Genomic DNA, 14,535 nt, shown 5'->3' with positions numbered 1-14,535 from the left:
GTGTTAAAATAAATCTACATGAGATTGAGTGACACAATTGATATCTCTTTGGGGAGATTATTTTTAAGGCAGACAAAACCAGTGAGCCATCCATGTGAGACACAGAATTTTACCCAGTTTCCCATTATTCATCCCAGCAAGTCCAGGAAAGATTAGGATTTCCAGCTAACTCAGATGTATTTCAGGGGAAGGACAGAAAATCCTTCCAGTAATCTGGAATTTACAGGGTAGTCAATAAAAATTCCACCGAATTGGATATGAGGAGTTCCTGATGACTTTAGTGTGAGTTTGCCTTTACTAAAACTTCATTTACATTATTCCTAGTGCAGGAACAATACCTGAGGCAATGCCAGGGACCCCACAACACTGATGTTCAGCTACTTGTGCATCTGGTGGAACATGGCAAGAGAAATAATTGCTGGAACTTTTTCTCTACGAAATTCCCTACAGAAGAAAATTTAAATTCATGAAGTAGAAGTAAGACCACTGTCTTTGAATTGAACTAATTATTTCAAACATGAGCTCACTCTCATATGCACACAGGCAGTTCTGGTTCAGTCTTGGCTGACAGATGAACTCCTTTGTGTATCTGCAGTGTTAAACATGACAGCACATATTAAATACAGTGAGTGTGCTGCAAAGCATGCAAGGCAAGTGTTTTGTGAGCTCAGGGTAACTCTGAGGTTAGGAACCAGTCCTCCAGATCTAAACTCATGTGGTGACTTACAGATTAATTATGACCAAACATCACAATGGGTTGCTCTGTCATTGGAGCAGTGGGGGAGATCACTGTACTCCTTTATTTGCAGATGATCTCAGTGCTTTTTAAATTTAGTTTTCTGTCAGTTATGTTACAAAGAGTAACAGTGATTTTTCTAGCTTTTCCTCTCACTGAACAATAGTGGATAATACCAGAGGCATTTTTGCAGGCAGCTCTGCAGTTTATTTCCTTATCCTGCTGCTGTTTGGCCAAGTGCACGTCTTGCTTTTCTTCAGATTGAGTTGATTCATTACAGGAAGAACAAATGTGGGTTCTGGACTTCACCATTTACTTGCAGACCCTTTGCTTATCTCTTCATGTATACAAGTGATTTTTACCAGCCATGAGGTATTTCTCTGTGTATTTGATAAAGGACATTATGGGCAGATCTTCAGTATGATTTCTGTGCTTAAACTGCTCAGAGCAATAGAGCAGTTGAAGGGGAAATAGCAAATTCTGAAAACCCTTTACTTTTAGACTGCAGTAATCTCCAAAATGAGCCAAGCACTCTCAAAACTCTGGCACTTACACTGTCTGTGTCCTGTAGCCAAAGAGTTGTGTAAGGAAAATCATTATAGCGACTCTTAAATTACCATGGTGATAGGCACATGCTTGTGATGTGTATTTAGACTAAAAGGAATAAAATGCATCTGTCTTCTTTCCTCCAGAACTCCCTGTAGCCTCAGTGCAGTTTTTTGTTTGGTGCAGATAGCACTACCCAAGTGGATGATATAACTGGCTTCTTACTGGAATTGCTTACTGAGTGCTGTTTAGGGGAAAAATTGTAGGGTAGGGAGTGGAACAGGAAATGTTGGATGATTTTATTATTATTATTATTATTTTATTGCAAGGGAGGGGTGAATAGTACCTAATCTCCAGTGACAGCTCAGACAGCTTGCAGAGCTTGTTGTGTGGTTTTATGACAATTGTTCAAACTAATATTCATTTTAATTCACTTGTGATTGAAAGGTGGTTTTTGTACTTGTGTTTTTGCCCACCTTGCTGCTTCAGACTGCTTAATTCAAGCAACATAATCATTTTGAGCAAAATACTTGTGTTGATTATTCCCCTTAGGATGTAAGGGTTTATTTTATTTTCGTGAAGGTAGAGAACATTGATTTGGTTATTTTACTTACTGAAATGGGAGACATCCTTCTCAATATTTTGCAGTTGAAGTGATTTGTTTTGTACTGGGTGATGCAGTGAGGCTTTGTGGTATAGAAAAGCTGAAGTTCTGAAAAGCATTGCTGTCCCTGGGCAGAGTGCAGCATCACAAAGCAACAAGTCTTGGTCAATAAATACTCCCAGCTCAGCTGTTGCAGAGGTCACAGCAATTCTCAGAGCCTTGTTTTTGAAGAAATTAGAATCTCAGGTAGTAATTCTTATCTCAGCCTGCTTATCTCTCTATGGGCAGGCCTTCAGGGCTTAGATATATGTTTAGTTAAGTGAAGCAAACTGTTATCTTTTTCTAACCAAATTTAGTTTCATTTTTGATGCACAGGTGCTTAAACTTTCCCAGTGAGTCTTTTATGTTGTCCAAGGCACGTCCTTTCACACTGCTTCAAAGGGTTTTGTGAATAGGGAGTGGATTTAGGATTTTCATAGATGCAGGCTTGTGGTTCTTTGCTTAGCTGGTTACAGAAGAGAAAGAAAAATGGGTTACAGGAGGTAATTGGGCACTTTTCTGTAATGGCTGCTCTGTACAGCACCTGCACATTGATTGTAGCCTGAAATGTTATTATTTATGGTACACATTCACTGAAAGGGTGACAATTGTCCATCTTGCCCTCCACAGAATTATGTCAGGTATCTTGAAATAGCTGGTAAGGGTGATAGTCTGACTATGAGATGACTGACACCAAATTCTCAGTTGTTCTGAGAAACCCAACATGATTTTGCAATTTTGTGCATGGAAATAGTCCTGTAGTCTATGGGGTGAGCAATGTGTTATTGGCACAAAACTAATGATTTTCAGAGAAATTACAGGGAACAGAGAAAAAGCTGTTTCATGGAGGTTGTTTGGGATTTTGTTTTACTTTTACAAGGGTTTTTGTGGGCACTCTTGGTCAAACTTTAGCCAGTAATGCCACAGTTCTGTATCATCATGACCGTGTGCTGTGATTAGAGCTCAGGCTGGCCACTTCTGCTGAATCCAAGGTATTTACTGATTGTAGAGATAACTGCCCCATCCTCAAGAGTTGGACTACTGTCCCCTCACATCACAGAATCACAGAATTGTTTAGATTGGAAAGAACCTTTAAGATCACTGAGTCCAACCATTCTCCCAGCACTGCCAGTGGCACCACTGAACCATGTCCCCGAGTGCCACATCCACGGGTCTTTTAAATCCCTCCATGTCCCCGAGTGCCACATCCATAGGTCTTTTAAATCTCTCCATGTCCCCAGGTGCCACATCCATGGGTCTTTTAAATCCCTCCATGCCCCCAAGTGCCACATCCATGGGTCTTTTAAATCCCTTCATGTCCCTGAGTGCCACATCCATGGGTCTTTTAAATCCCTCCATGCCCCCAAGTGCCACATCCATGGGTCTTTTAAATCTCTCCATGTCCCCAGGTGCCACATTCACTCATCTTTTCAGTCCCTCGGGGACAGTGGTTCTGCTCCTGCCTTGGGCAGCCTGTTCCTGGCTGGGCTTGACAACCCTTTAGGTGAAGAAATGGTTCCCAGTGTTCAATATAAACCTTTCTTGCCACAACTTGAGGCCATTTCTTGTCCTGTTGTTTGTTATTTGGGAGCAGAGCCTGACTCCCCCGGCTGTCCCCTCCTGTCAGGAGTTGTGCAGAGCCAGAAGGTCCCTCCTGAGCCTCCTTTTCTCCAGGCTGAGCCCCTTCCCAGCTCCCTCAGCTGCTCCTCATGGGCTTGTGCTGCTGCAGATCCTTTCCCTTCTCTGGACGCACTCCAGCCCCTCCATTCCTCCCTGAATTGAGGTCCAGAGCTGGACACAGCGTTTGAGGTGTGGACGGTCCCTGCCCTGGTCCTGCTGGTCGCACCAGTGCTGATGCAAAGTCAGGGTGATGGAGGAACAGCTTGAGATACTGAGTGTCAGCAGGGTGGTTACAGTATCTGCAGGTCGAAAAAGAAAAGGGCTCTTGCAGACAGTCATGCTTAAGCAGGTTTTCAATGAAACCTGGGGCCTGTGGTGCTGTCTGATTCAAATTGTAAAAAGTGATATTTTTAACAGAGCACCTCCTACAATGTTTCTCGCTCGACCTGCATCTCAGCACTGTACCACAGATGCTCCTGGTGCAGCTATACCCCCAACATTCAGGAATAACAGGATTTCATAAATTATGGAGAGATAAAGTAGACAAAGATGGTACCAACTTGCTGATTACAACACATGTGTTGTAGTTCCAGCTTACTTTTCTGGTTATTCCTTTTGCATGATGAACTGGAATGATGTTTATATATAACATAACATACTACATTATGTTTATATATATATATATAACAGTATATATAAATACTATTCCAAGATATATATATGCATGTCATATATATATTTTATATATATGTTTCACCTTGGCTTTCTCATGATTTGTCTTCTTTTGTCACAGTGCTTTTCCTCAGTGTGAGTGTAAAAGCATAAATCCAGCACAGTTTCCTGCCTCCTTTTAAAATCTTTAAATAGCCTTTTCTTGCTGTCATGCAGCAGATCTTAGCAGAAGTCATTTGGTGCTAACAGAGCTCAGGGTGCTTTAACAAAGAAGTCAGTGACTGTAATAGCTTCTATTGAACCTGGTACTATGTTTTGGCAAATGCATCTCCATTCCCTTTGCATCTGTGAGTAAAAGGTGCTTTGAGGAGGAGGAAAATGTCTGCTTTTAATAGAGCCATGCAGGGGATACAGTCATTTTGTTGGGTTTTTTCCCCCTAACCATCTTTCCTGAAGTCTGCTGTAGGGTGACTGTTTATGTAAAGTCTAGTGTTTCCTAGCACTTTATTTTCAGACTTTATGTAGATGAAATGCTTGTGGTCACTGTCACTGGTTCACCACATGAAGGATGCCTAATAGCATGGGAGCTGCTGTGCTGTCAGTGGGAGGAGCTCACCCAGGAAACTTTTGGAAAAATCTGTCTTGTGTAAAGCAAGCAAACAAAATTCTAGCAACATCTTTTATGTGACTGTAGCCATGTGTGGAATGTGCACTCCTTCTCTCCCCCTTGGTCTCCAGTGTATATATAGCATGCATTCAGCCACTTGTATGGATTCTGTGCACTCCAGCAGGCAGCATGGAGCCAGCACTCCATTTTCTGTGACTCTCTCCTGCCTGTAGTCCAAGAAGGCAAGAATTTCTGTGCAGTTTGTGGAGGTTGAGGAGGCTGTTTGTGTGTTTTTAGTTTTAACACAAACTAAAAAAAAAGAAAAAAGCTTTCTATTCTCACTGCCTTGCAAGGCATCCTAGAGAAACTGGAACCCAGAGGGAACTGATGAATGTGCCTTACTGTAAATGTGATTTCAGTCCATATGATTGCTGTGGCCAGGGACTGATTGCAGCACACACCTGTCTGTAGCAGATTATTGAGTAAACTCAGCAGATCTGTAACTGAGGCAGGCTCCTCCTGCCCATAACAAGACCAAAGATTTTGCAGACCATTAATTCATCCATCTAATCAGCTGGAAATTTCAGAGGTGCGTGAAAGAATTGTCTCTTGGGCACCCTTGAAAATACCAGTTAACTTCATTATGCTTTTTATGTTGAGTCTAATCTGTGCTTTCAGATTGATCTTTTTCTCATAATGAAAATGTTAAGCAGGAGTAAAAGTTGTTATTGCATCTTTGATAGGAATCATGCAACATGGATCAAATAGTGTAACTCAGTTTAAATAACATAAATAATCTTAAGGACTGCATGCTCAGTTCTGCTTGAGTTGTCTGTCTTGTCCTGCCTATCTTCTGTAGAAGTGTAGTTCTCAAAGGTTTAAGTCCTGCACTAATGTGCCTCACTCCCAATTAGGACTACCTGATATAATTTAAGTTTATCCTCTTGGCTGGAAAGAGGGTAATTAAGGGAACAATAGGAAAGCTTATTAAAATTGCATTCAGGTTCAATGGTGTGAAAAGTGAGCTTCCTGTGACAAGATGCTCCCAAAACCATGTTTTTCTGATTTCTCACTGACACGGTTCCCCAGCATTAGGCTGTGTGGATTTGAAGCAGTGGCCTGGGCTGTGCTGGTGGCCCTGTTTGCATTGCTGTGGTGGTTGTGATAGACTGGAACAATAACCTTAATCCCGGGCACCTTCTCACCCCTGGGGGAAGGGAGGAGTTCCGCAGGAATTTACAATCTGCTTTGCATTGCATTTCCATTTCTTGGGTCGCAGGTTTTTACATCAGGAAAAGCTTAAATACAGCCATGTTACCCCAGCTTGGCTTTGCAGGCAGTGTCAGTACTGAAGCCAGCTCAGATCAGGCTGCAGGACTTTCTAAAGCTGTGAGCACCCTTGCATATATCCATATATCCTGGTTTTCCTGGGACTGGTTCCTTACAAAATGGCCATGTTCATGCTCATTACCATAATCCACGAAAGCTGCTTGTACATCCTGGGTTCTGCTTCAGTGAACTGGGAAGCCTGTCTGTCTAAAAACAAAATCTCAGCAGCCAAGGAATTGTTTGCTGGTGTAGTCAGCCCAGCCCAGGCTGTGTTCCTGTGCCTGGTTGCAGGCTGAGATTGTGGGTAAATCACATGGCTGGCTCTGGGGAGGCTGGCAGGGAAAGCAGGGCTGGATGGGCTTTTGCAGCACAGTTACTGCCTTACTTTAGACTTCACATCTCAGGTGCACTCATGATTTTGGAAAAGTAACTGATTTTCTTGAGATTGCCCACACTCACAGGCTGATGGGACAGCCTCTCACAGTGGTTTGGGTGCAGGTATCACTTTTTATCTAATAATGCTGCAGCATCAGTGGGGCAGAGTTGAGGAGTTAAGGAGTTACTTTACCATCACCTCAGTGCAATTTAGGAGATATGGATCTTGCATTGCTGGCTCCTTCTGAAAAGGAAGAGACCTGAGTGGCAGTGGGCTGGAGCTCCTCGCTGCTCTGAGGCTGCAGTGGGGATCTCCTGGCCTCAGCAGAGCTGCAGAGCTGCCTTAGGGCTCTGTGCAGTCAGGCCTGTTGATCAGCAGCAGGCTGGGATTGCACTGAGCACTGCTGAGCAGGGACTGATTTGTCCTTGACTCAGGTGTTGGAAAATGCTGAGCAGTTGGTGTTACAGCAGAGAATTCCATCACTCTGTGACAGGCAGTTCAGCTTTTCCCTGATAAGGCCTTGAGAAATGATGAAGCTTTGCTTGTACTGGTTTTGAGCCTGAGTCCATGTGATGCTCATTGCAAATACATGTACTTTGAGCTTTTTCTCTTTAAGCAAATCCATGTAGCAGTACAAAGCTTAAAATCCAGGGCAGTGGCTCAACATCCTTGTTTCAGGTTCACCTCAGGAGGTTGGTGCCTGCTGCTGGCAGACACTGCAAGGCATGGACGCTGCTGTTTTGAGCTGTGCCTTCATGTTGAGTCTGCAGGGAACCTTGTTTAGAAGGGTTAGATAAACACAATTAGGTTGCATTGCCAGCAATGATGTTCTTATTTAATGCATTAATGAGTGCAGGTGGCAGGACCTCTGAAGTGAATTAAATGCAGTGCAAACTCCTGCTATACTAGCAGAGCCACTGAATGCTGAGCCAGCTCATTTGAGAGATGAGGTGGGAGATGGGAATGAGCTGCCCATGCCTGAATGATAATTTTGAGCATTACCTTACAGCACAATCTGCTTGTGCCAAAGAGCCAAGAGCAAGTGAGTGTGTTTTAGAGGTGCATTTCTGTCAATAGCACCATTAAGATAAGGTGCAGATTGACTTGCTTGTCACCTTGTTCTGGTTACCTGGCAGGATTCAATAATGCACTGGTTAAAAGAATTCTGCTCAGCCCACACCAGCACTTACAGTGCTAGAACAACACCACCCAAATCCCTTTCTTTCCTTCTGTAGGCAAGATGCTGGAATCCAGCACAATTACTGTGCTCTGCTGGCCTTTCCCACGGTGAAACCTGGTTTTTATTTCCTGCTGCTTTAACCTTAGTATCAGTGAAATGATTCCTGGAAAGCTTTTATTGATTGCACATGATTGTCTAATTAAAGTGCAATAAGAAGAATTGCAGAACACTCACTCTTACAGCCCTGTGGTCATTGTAGACACTGTAAATTAGAAAGCTTTCTGTTCAAATATGGAAAATGTCAGTGCTTATTTCCTTTTGAATTTCCAAGCATCTCCTGAAGGCTGCACTTGTGTGATTAATTTTTTTCCTAAATAACAATTGGGAAGAAATGTTACTTAGAGAAGGAATGAGGCCCCACAGGCTTGCAGGGGCCCTGTTGTAAACCTGCTAGCTGTAACCCTAAAGGGAAGCACTTCTAAAGTAATGTATTTTAATCTGAAATCTGCTAGATGATCCTTTAAAATCATATGCACAAATATAAATGGATATCAATTATACAATATATAGAGACAAGTCTTTAAATAGTACTCTCTGATCTTACCTGGAGGCTGTTTGTTGCTCTGTCTGGACTTTATGGTTGTTTTTGTTCCCTATTGCTTGTGGTTTGATACTTTCTAGGGACTCGGATCTTGCTGAGATAGGTGTACAGTGAGCTAATAAAAAATAGATCCCAGTCCTTGATACATTGCAGGAGCCCAAGAGTTTGTTGTTACAGGAGTGCATCTTGCTTAGTCACTGATTGAATACATGGCCTTGAGGAAATCACTGAACTTACCCAAATCTTCAGCTTGCATCTCATCTCTAGATGCCTCATGATTCACTGTGAAGTATTTACAGAGCTTTATGAATGATCAGTAATTCTGCCCAAGACACTAGGCAGAAAGATCAGTACAGCATGCTAGACTTTGAATGAATTAATGATGCATCAACTGCATACAAAACCTCTTAAGTACATTCAGTATCATGTGTGAAACTGACTTTTCCCTTTCCTTCTCTTCCAGATGTACTTTCCGATTCCCTAGCACGGTTATAAAAATCCAGTTCACATCTTTATACCATAAAGAGGAAGTAAAAGAGGAAGCCTCAACACATCCCCTTCGGCCACTTTACCCTCAGATATCACCTCTGAAGATCCACATCCCGGAGCCGGATCTCCGGAGCGTGGTCAGTCCCCTCCCATCCCCCACAGGCACTATCAGGTAAGATGTTCAATTCTCAAAAATGCCTTCTCTGACATCAGCCTGCCTGCCCTGCTTTGTTTGGTATCCTTGGTGCAAGAAATGCCCCATTAAAAATAACTAATTAAATCTCTGATGTTCAAAATGATGGGAGATTGCTAAAAAATGGTGGCCAGCAGTAGGGCACAAGGATTTTCTTTAAGAGCTCAGAGAGTTCAAGGGTAAACTTCAGTGTTGGTTTCACACTATAGAGTTACATATAGAGTCTATCTTTGGCAGTGGAATTAGAAATATTTATTGAGAGCTACCTATATGCATGGAGAAAAGAAAGCAGGCATATACTTTCTATCTTGAGACTGCCTGTTTTATTTTTATCCCAGCAATATTCTGTTGTTGCTGGGTGGTGCTGCTGTTATCTGAAGTTAGGGACAGGGTGGCCATTGGCACGTGGTTTCCTGGGAATGGAAGGAAATGGGGGTAGGATGCTGACCATGTACTGAGGGGCTGTAGCAATCTAAATGTACATCTGGGCGAGTATCCTGTTTTGTAAATGATCTGATCAGTGGATGTGCAGTAGAAATAAGATGAACATCAAGTTACTGTATGAAATATTTTCTTTCTTCTTCAGCAAAGAGTTGTTGTTACAGAGTTTCAGTGAAATCTTTTTAAGTTAAATCTGTTACTTGAAGTATCGTGCATTTTGTAAAGTAAAGGAGACTTTATGGTATAGGATGATGCATTAGAATTTTAAAACATGTGGGCATCAAAACAGCAAGAGTGTGCCTGGTAATAGTAGTAGCCTTTGGGTTGTTTTCTTGTCTGTACATTTGTAAAAAGGTATAATATGCAAATCTCTTCTGACAGCACTAATTCAGTGAGTAGTATTCAAATCTGCATGGCTGAGACTGAGACTTCAGAGTCACAATGGAGCTGGTTTGGGTTTGCATGATCCAGAGGCTTGTTTGGGTTTTTCCGACCGCCTTACAGAGCTGCACAGATGTGCAGTGCAGATATTCTAGAAAGAGGGGGCTGGAGGTGGCTGTGGTTTTAGTCCTCTGTTCAGGCACTGCTTTTGGTTTATATTTAACCTCCTCTTTTTAGATGAAGCTTGTTGCTGGGAGGGGAGGGGGATGGTTCCTTTGCCAACATATGGTAGTTAGTTTCCATTCAGTCATCTTGTGCAAAGCAGCACAGTGTGGTTTGTGTTACTAACAGAGGCTGTATCTTTTGACTCTGGCATATGCCTGCAACTGATATTTGATTCCCTGGGAATGTTTCTTTTGCATAAGGAGAAAGTGGAAATAGTAGTGTTGAATTGTGCTCAGCCCCTAACGCAGTGTTTACTGAGGATGATTAATGATTGCATCCGTTTGTCTCGAGCAGAAGCTGAGCCAGCCAAGTCTTCAGAAAACCTCAAAAGACATCTGAGGTTTCGCTTGCTGAAGCCCTTTCATTTCCTAGTTCCTCTTACAGAGGAGGGCCTGACGTTTGTAAACATCCCTGCTCAGCCCCTGCAGCCTTCCCCTCTCCCCCAGCAGGGTCTTGCAGCTCTGCCCTGTGGGCCAGGCTTGGGAAGTGATTTGGGTGTTTCTGCCTGAGAAGGGAATGCTCCTTTGGGAGCATGTAGCTGTGCATTCTGGCCCTCTGACTTCCAGGGCAGCTCTGTGCTCTCTTGGTGGCTTCACAGTGCTGGGTGAGGCTGGCACAGTGTCCTCTCCTCCTTCCCAGAGGCAGAGCTGGGAGGGCTGGTGGGGCTCAGCATGAAACTCAGACCCCTCTCCCACTGCTGCCTTTGGGAGGTGGTTGCTGGGTTCTCCTCCTCCTCCTTCCTCTCCCCCTTCTAGTATTTACTTTCCTAATTTGGTGCGTTTGCCTTGCTCCTCCCTGATTGGCCCATGGAAAATTATTGCAGTTTGGAAATCCTGGGCAGGGTGAAATTTCCTTTTTGGAAAGTGGCTCCTGGCCCCTTTTTCCTGCCTCCACCCTGGTGTAGGGCAGGGGCTGTACCTGCTCTCCCCCCCAGATCCAGCCCTGCCCTGCTGACCCCCGGCCCTGCTCTGCCTCCCTGTTTACACTGCAGCTTGCTTCCCTGCAGGTTCTCCCCTGCAAGCTTCTGGGTTTTTTCCAGCCTATTTATTTTCCCTCTGCAAAGTGCAGTGCCTAGAGAGGGAATGAGCTTTAGTTAAACAAAACCAAACCTGCCACCCTCAGCAGCTTTGCAAAGCAAGATTCCTGCTTATTCCTGGGGAGAAATGTGCTCACTGTTTTCTCAGCTAGGTGTTTTGTCTCCAGGAGGGGCTGTGTGTGGATGTTTTGAGTGCTGTTGTACAGCTGTAAGGGAAAATGTTGGTTGGCAGCATGCTGGGAGGGTTGCAAACAGGCATGGATTATTTGTTCCTGATGTGAGTTCAAAACTCCTTTTCAAAAAAATCAGACTTGCATTTTTCTTTCCTTTTCCAGAAAGGAAAAGGCCACTGTGGTTGTAGGAGCTCAGTAGAAGCAGCCTGCCATTTTGCACAACATATGAAAGGGCAGAGTCGCACTAAATTGCTCCTCAGTAGGTTCAAGGCATTGAAAAGCTCTGTGAAAATCATGTGGGGTTTGCTTGAATTCAGCTCTACTTTTTGGAGATAAAACTGAACAATTTCAGGAGTTAAGGAATTGTCTGTCAGTACGTGGCTTTAAGCTTCTGCACCTTGGATTTGGAGGCTCCTCTTTGAGTGACAGTGGTTCCACAGAGTTTCTCACCTATGCTGCAAACACTTCACTTTGCCTGATTTTGTGATAAATGCACAATATCTGCATGTATGTGACTCTGTATTGTAACCCATGCCACAGAATGGCTTGTGCTTGGATTATTATCAGATCTACAGAGACAAGGTGGGATGCAGGACTCTATTCCTGGTCTCAAAGTCTTACTGACTTGGAGTTTAGATTTACCATGTTTAGTTTCCTTTTTACTATGCTCTAGTCATTGTTAATGGCCCTGTAGCAGTAACTTAACTCAGTTTACCAAATAGCATTTCTCTGCAGCCTTGCCCCTCAGAGCTGGGGTGGTTTTAATACTTATGAAAATTAAATTCTTTCTTTCTACTTGCTTCCCTATTCTAGACAGCAATTATGTTCTCAGTGAGATATATGTATAGAGATACACACACACACACACAGAGCAATACAGAAATACTAAATGTCCTACTCTGGAGGTCAGTAGTATTATTCACATTTTACAGTTGCTACTTCTGCCTTATCTCTGCACTAGAATAACTTGGGGCGTGAACGTTTTGTCTTGTACTTGTTTGGGTTTTTTCACAGAAAGAAAGGTCATGGATTCTTAGCTCACAAACAAAGTCTTTATCAGCAAAAAAAGTTCTCTGACGTGTAGGAGTAAGAGTCCTTAGGGTCCTGTGAGAACTGCTTGAAAAGTGCCTGGTGAGGGTCAGTGTTACCAGCTAGACTGGTACATATTTGTGTGTGAAGCCAGATTGGTATTTTAACTGTTAGCTCTTAATGTGCCTGCCCATGTTTGGCTGTTACTAGAAGGGTTGATAACTAGTTTGCAATGCAGTTAATGGCATGAATAATGAAAGATCAACTTCTTTTGTTCTATAAGCTTGATTGGTAAACCAGAAGGTGTCAGCTGAATTGTTTGGTTTCATATGGTCCTTTTTTCACTGAGAGAAATGAGTTCAGTAGCACATTGCATGCTCTGATAGTGGATTACTCAGAGGTAACTGCAATTATCTTGACTTAGCCACCAACTTGTTTTGTGGCCTTTAACAGGTCATTTAAATTCATTGTCTGATTTTTATGCATGCATAGTGTAATTACTACTTCATAGGCGTGTGTAGTAGATAAATTATGTATTGAGCTCTTATTCCATAAAGCATGACATGAGTGTGTGTGAGCCATGTTCCATGGCTCTGCTTTGATCCAGACTAGGCTGGGAAAAAGGAGGGGGATTTTTATAGGCTCTAGGATAGCCATGCACTGCTGTTTCACAACCCTTGGGATTTAGCCTGCACTTGCACGTTTACTCTGGAGGTGTGTAGGGGAAGCTGAATGAAGCCTGGTTTCAGTGGATGCCTTCACTCACTGGAGCAGGATGCATAAATATTCCCTGTTCCATTTCATTGAGGCTTTGCCTCTTCCCAGAGCACTGTGAGCCATTGAACCGAAGCGCTGCTGAAGAGCTCCAAGGCAGGTTTTTTGCAGGCTCTTTTGCATCATCTCAGTTATACATTACTTCCTGCACTCAGGCAGAATGCACAGCTCAGGCAACTCCCACGGTTGGACAGAGAGGTGATTATTTTTAATCACCCAAGTCTCCAAACCACAAGCCAAGGAGGATGATGCATATACATCACATAAGAGAAGCAGCAGCCTGTGCTGGGCTGGGGAGCTCCTACGCATGTTTATTGCAGATAATGGACCCTGTGCTAGAGGACATGTGCCAAGCCATGTGCTGCAGGAAGGGTTGCAGATGTCACCAGCTACAGGAGCACTTCCTCTTCCCCAATGAGTATGAAATGCTCACTGAATCCACAGTTGGAGTGAAGTCACTTCCTTTCCAGGGGAACCACTGGAGCACTGACGAGTAATAACAATTTCACCTTTCGTGGATAGCTCACTTTCTCTCACTTGTGGCTTGTTCGACAGCTTTGGTTTTCTTCAGCATTAAGCAGGCAGGGGAGCTCTCAGATTTCTCCTTTCACATCAAAATCCAACTCGGTTTTGGCAGTCTCACCACTTGTGATTGCTTCTGAAACCTGTCTGAAACACGCAACGTGCAAGGGCTTGCCTTTCTTTGAGTTACAATTTTGGGGCTAGGCTGGGGAAGGTGAGAGCAGTGGAGGATTCTCAGCCATTCTTGCTGATTGGTGTATCGTGGAAAGGCTTGTTTCGCAAGTCCAAGGGCTGTACTTTGACCTGATTCTTGCTTGTTGCACATGAAAAGAGTCCCTGTATCTTCATGCCCCTTTTTGCAGGCTCATGAAGTGGAGTATTGTGGTTGTCAGAGGTTTGTGCTATTTCTCTAACCATGGTTCTTGTGCCCAGGGCAACACACTTCCAGCTTGCATTCGAGGAACAGACTGGGGAGGATTATAAGTAATGGTGATTTTTTTTTTCCTCTGTACCCAACAGGGGCTTAAAAAATGCCCATTCAGACTGGAAACTGTATATTGGCAGTGTTGCCAAGGCTGTAACTCTTATCCCTGCTGTGTTTCTTACCTGCTTCACAAATGTGCACGTGGGAATTTTTTAAAGGCACTACCATGTGCATATCATATCCTAAACCAGCAATTTTGGTTTTGTTCCTCTTTAGCAGTGTAGATTCCAAGTCAGGTGAACAATTCTTTATGGGATCTCAGGTAATTTTTCCTCTTTGTTTTTAGAGAGGATATGTGCTTTTTCCATATACCTGGTTTAAATTTAGCCTCCATAGCTGATCCCTCAGTTGAGTAATAGGGCAACTTTCCTGCATTGTACTACTGCCTCTCCTTCTGGGGAAGTTGGCACTGGAATTTGGGAGTGTTTTGGTTTCCAGATTGTTCACAGACTTGTAATATGACCATAAATAAATAATG

The 14,535-nt window shown here is 43.4% G+C and overlaps 1 protein-coding gene across 1 annotated transcript in view; it reads left to right on the top strand.

Moving 5' to 3' along the window:
* Nucleotides 1-14,535, top strand: part of FOXK1 (forkhead box K1) — a 55,475-nt gene that overhangs the window by 17,903 nt on the left and 23,037 nt on the right. Inside the window, exon 2 of the mRNA XM_074552885.1 lies at nt 8,774-8,971. Coding sequence (XP_074408986.1) covers nt 8,774-8,971 — 198 coding nt within the window. The remainder of the gene's footprint in view (nt 1-8,773; nt 8,972-14,535) is intronic.

This window comes from Zonotrichia albicollis, chromosome 16, assembly GCF_047830755.1.
Source record: "Zonotrichia albicollis isolate bZonAlb1 chromosome 16, bZonAlb1.hap1, whole genome shotgun sequence".
Lineage (NCBI taxonomy): Eukaryota > Metazoa > Chordata > Aves > Passeriformes > Passerellidae > Zonotrichia > Zonotrichia albicollis.
Note: the sequence above shows the minus strand (reverse complement) of the source record. Positions and strands in the feature narration are given on the sequence as shown.